Source organism: Sinocyclocheilus grahami, unplaced genomic scaffold (genome assembly GCF_001515645.1).
Source record: "Sinocyclocheilus grahami isolate Dianchi unplaced genomic scaffold, SAMN03320097.WGS_v1.1 scaffold481.1, whole genome shotgun sequence".
NCBI lineage: Eukaryota > Metazoa > Chordata > Actinopteri > Cypriniformes > Cyprinidae > Sinocyclocheilus > Sinocyclocheilus grahami.
In genome coordinates this window covers 1,484,311-1,488,436 of record NW_015505660.1, presented here as the reverse complement: position 1 = coordinate 1,488,436, position 4,126 = coordinate 1,484,311, and the positions used below count along the sequence as shown (strand labels likewise).

General features: G+C 43.0%; 1 protein-coding gene across 1 annotated transcript in view; it reads right to left on the bottom strand.

Annotated features, from left to right (window-relative positions):
• Positions 1 to 561: 561 nt before the first annotated feature.
• minar1 (membrane integral NOTCH2 associated receptor 1) overlaps positions 562 to 4,126 on the bottom strand; it is a 25,506-nt gene continuing 21,941 nt past the window's right edge. The window contains exon 3 of the mRNA XM_016236097.1: positions 562 to 865. Coding sequence (XP_016091583.1) covers positions 668 to 865 — 198 coding nt within the window. The 3' untranslated portion in view covers positions 562 to 667. The remainder of the gene's footprint in view (positions 866 to 4,126) is intronic.

The following is a 4,126-nucleotide window of genomic DNA, read 5'->3' as shown; positions in this document are numbered from 1 at the left end:
TATATTTGCGCTATCTGAATATATATTCCTTATAAAAAGGCATTGCACGAGCCCAATCATTGATTTCCAAAGATAAATTCAACTCGTCTTTAAAACATTCTGTCAGCGTATTCATTGAAAAATAACTCTTGTTAAAATTCTTGTAATCATAGTAGACCTAAAGTAAAAAATAGAATGCGCTTAAACATAAAGCTTTCCCTTTACCAAAAAAAGAAACAGACATAAAACATATCGGTACATTATATTCTGGACTATAAAACAAAGGTGCACCTCCGAGCCTTTAAGTAAGGCCATCTGTATTCATTGAAAAATAACTCTTGTTAAAATTCTTGTAATCATAGTAGACCTAAAGTAAAAAATAGAATGCGCTTAAACATAAAGCTTTCCCTTTACCAAAAAAAGAAAGACATAAAACATATCGGTACATTATATTCTGGACTATAAAACAAAGGTGCACCTCCGAGCCTTTAAGTAAGGCCATCTACTACATAACAAATAATTTATTCAAGTTATAAATATTGACTAACGAAAATAAAAAAGACACGTCAAATTGCAATCCTTAACTTTTTGTTGTGATATATTTCGATAGATATTCCAGTAAAGTCTAAGGCCGGTGGCTGAAATCAGACCTAATTACAATCCCCGCAAATGAAGTCCCATTGAAATCTCAAGACTTCATGGTGCAAATGGGCACTACGATGACCAGTATCACAGTGCAGGTGGCCGCAGCGATCAACGCACCGATTTTACATGCCTTGGCTCTGCGAAACTCCGCCTCCTTGCGCTTGAGCAGCGAATCGTAGCCCGGTGTGTAGATATCCTCCATCCAGTACTCCAGATTATTGGGGTTGAGTGACTCCTGGACCTGTAGGGGAACAGAAAAAGGTGAGAAGTCCTGCGAAGCAACGCGTCTGTGCGGAGCGGACAGTGATTGTGCTGTGAAATAAAGGCCGTGGAAGATGAATGGAGCTCTCGTCCAGTCGGCTTGCTAACTGCAGACAGATTACTGAAGCAACACATTCCGTCGAGATGGAATTTTTCATCAAATTGCCATTTTAACTGAATACAAGGTGAGCCAGTGAGGGGGAAATGAGAAAGAGGAAAATCGTGATACGGCACTCGGTTCATGATGAGAGAAATGTTCGGGTATGACAGCAGGGAAGATGGAAACAGTCAGCCAAAAATAGCCAAAGCAGCTGAAGGGGACAAAACAACATTTTCTGAAGAAAACACAAGTGGGGATTGTCTGTGCAAAAGTCACCATCACGATGCTTGGGTGTTTTGGGCGGCTGCCAGTATATGGTTGCTGAGTTGTTCTGATTCGTTTTTGGCGGGTTATGTATTTGCTATGGTGTTCTAGTAAGCTGTTGCTATCAGGGTTATACAGCATTCAGAGTTAAAGTGAGGTAGTAAACAAGATGCAGAATTCAAAATTTGAATATAAGGAATATAACAAAGAGTGAAAAATGTAAGGGGGTCTGAATACTTTCCGTACCCACTGTATATATATATATATATAACTGTAAAATAAAATATAAAGTTTCAAGCAGAGAGACACAGACAGTTGAAATAATAGAAACAATATGAATATGATTAAACAATATGAGAGACAGAATGCCAGAATGAACGAAAGAACAATACATAGAACAAATGATAGATAGACAGACAAACAGACCAAACGAATAGATGTTCAAAAGACAGATAGAATGACAGATAAAATGTTAGATAGAACAAACGATAGAAAGAACAAATGTACAATAGATAGAACGAACGGCAGAATGGATGATGGATAGAATGAATTATAGAATGGACAAATGGATGATAGATAGAGTATTGCTCTATATTATTGCTCTATAGAACGGCAGAATGATCAAATGTCTGAAAGAATAAACAGATGATAGATCAAACAAACAACAGATAGTATGAACGATTGAACAATAGATAGAACGATAGAAAGAACAAACAATCGAACAATCGGAAAAACAGATAGAACGAATGAATGATAAATAGAACAAACAACAGAATGATAGAACAATAGTTAGATACAGACAGAATGAACAAATCATAGATAGATAGATAGATAGATAGATATTACAAGGTTGTAAGCAAACGTGTGATTGACTGTAAACATCAATGTAACTCTTCATTTCAGCACAACAGATATTAGCAGCCAGCACTTTCAAGTGAACAGCTCGCTTTATCAGGAATTTCAGGTGGTCGAAAAATCAGTATCCACAGGAGAGGGTGAGCTCATTGATTGCAAGCGTTCACAGCAATGTTTACGCTTTAATTGTATCCCTACACTGAGGCTATGGGACTCTGTAGCTTATAATTAGAACAACTTTAACGTCAAGTGAACAGAGTCAAAGTTAACGAGCCAGAAGTCGCTCAAAAATATCCAATGTAAATGACAGTACTCTGATAGCTTGCTGCAGGCCTGCAATTAAAGTACAGGTTTATGTTTTCGTCTGTTTTTCAGCAACAGCATGTTTTCAGCAGTAGTTACCTCTCCTCAGACACAAATAATAACAATTTAGCTGTCCAAAATTGACCATCCAAAATTTAAAACACTTATAAATACATACATACAATATTAATGTTGTTTATTCATTTGCTATTAAACAAACAAACAAATGGGAGACCACCTTGAACTGGGCGTGAAAGATTTGTCTAAGCAATACGGCATTATAAGATGTCCATCTAATGTCAAGAGCACATTCTGCCTCTGCAACACATCTGTGACAATGCTGCCATTTTCCATGCCTCTAATGACTGTCTTCCAGGCACTGTCTTCCTTTTGCAGCCAAAGTCTGTTAAATTTAGCCATTTGACACGTGTAGATTGGTTCTGAATATCAGATGGCATTAATTTCAGCAATAACTGGCAGCAGGATGCCGTCACCAATGGTACTTTCCTCCGCTACATGGAGCATATCTAACTGCATGCACACTGAAGGTATTAAGCATCTCCAATAAGCTCAGAATAAAGGTGTTGGAACAACGGCCCTCCCTGGGCTTGACTCGGGATCTGAGGCCCTCCGTGGGCCTGACATAGGAGCAGTGGCCCTCCCTGGGCTTGACTCGGGAACAGCAGCCCTCTCTGGGCTGGACGTGGGAGCAGGAGCCCTCTCGGGGCATAACTTGGGAACAGAGTCTTTCTCTGGGCTTGACTTGGGAACTGGAGCCCTCTGTGGACTAAACTCAGGAACTGGAGCCCTCCCTGGGTTCGATGTGGAAACAGCAGCCCTCTCTCGGGACTGGGGCTAGAGCCATTTCTTGACTCTGGTCAGGGGCTGGAGCCGAAACTGGAGCGGACTCCGGGGCTGGAGCCGACAGGGGGGGGGGGTGTTCACACAGCAGTCACAACAGCACTTATGTTTTATTAATTTTTTTCCTTTTTATTAGAAACATCCCCAGATGCATTAACTATATCCTGAAATATCTTGATTCTCACCTTATAGATTATGTTGATCTATACTGGTAGATGGTCAAAGTAACCTAATAATGTAATCTATTAACTATGCATAAAAACCTGTCTACGGCCCTCCCTGGGCTTGACTCGGGATCTGAGGCCCTCCGTGGGCCTGACATAGGAGCAGTGGCCCTCCCTGGGCTTGACTCGGGAACAGCAGCCCTCTCTGGGCTGGACGTGGGAGCAGGAGCCCTCTCGGGGCATAACTTGGGAACAGAGTCTTTCTCTGGGCTTGACTTGGGAACTGGAGCCCTCTGTGGACTAAACTCAGGAACTGGAGCCCTCCCTGGGTTCGATGTGGAAACAGCAGCCCTCTCTCGGGACTGGGGCTAGAGCCATTTCTTGACTCTGGTCAGGGGCTGGAGCCGAAACTGGAGCGGACTCCGGGGCTGGAGCCCACACTGGAGCGGACTCCGGGGCTGGAGCCGACACTGAAGCGGACTCCGGGGCTGGAGCCGACACTGAAGCGGACTCCGGGGCTGGAGCCGACACTGGAGCAAGCTCAGGGGCTGGAGCCGACACTGGAGCAGACTCAGGGGCTGGAGCCGACACTGGAGCAGACTCAGGGGCTGGAGCCGACACTGGAGCAGACTCAAATAATTGCATCCTTGCTGCCAGGGCGCGTCATGCACTCATTATTTTTGAGGGGGCACGA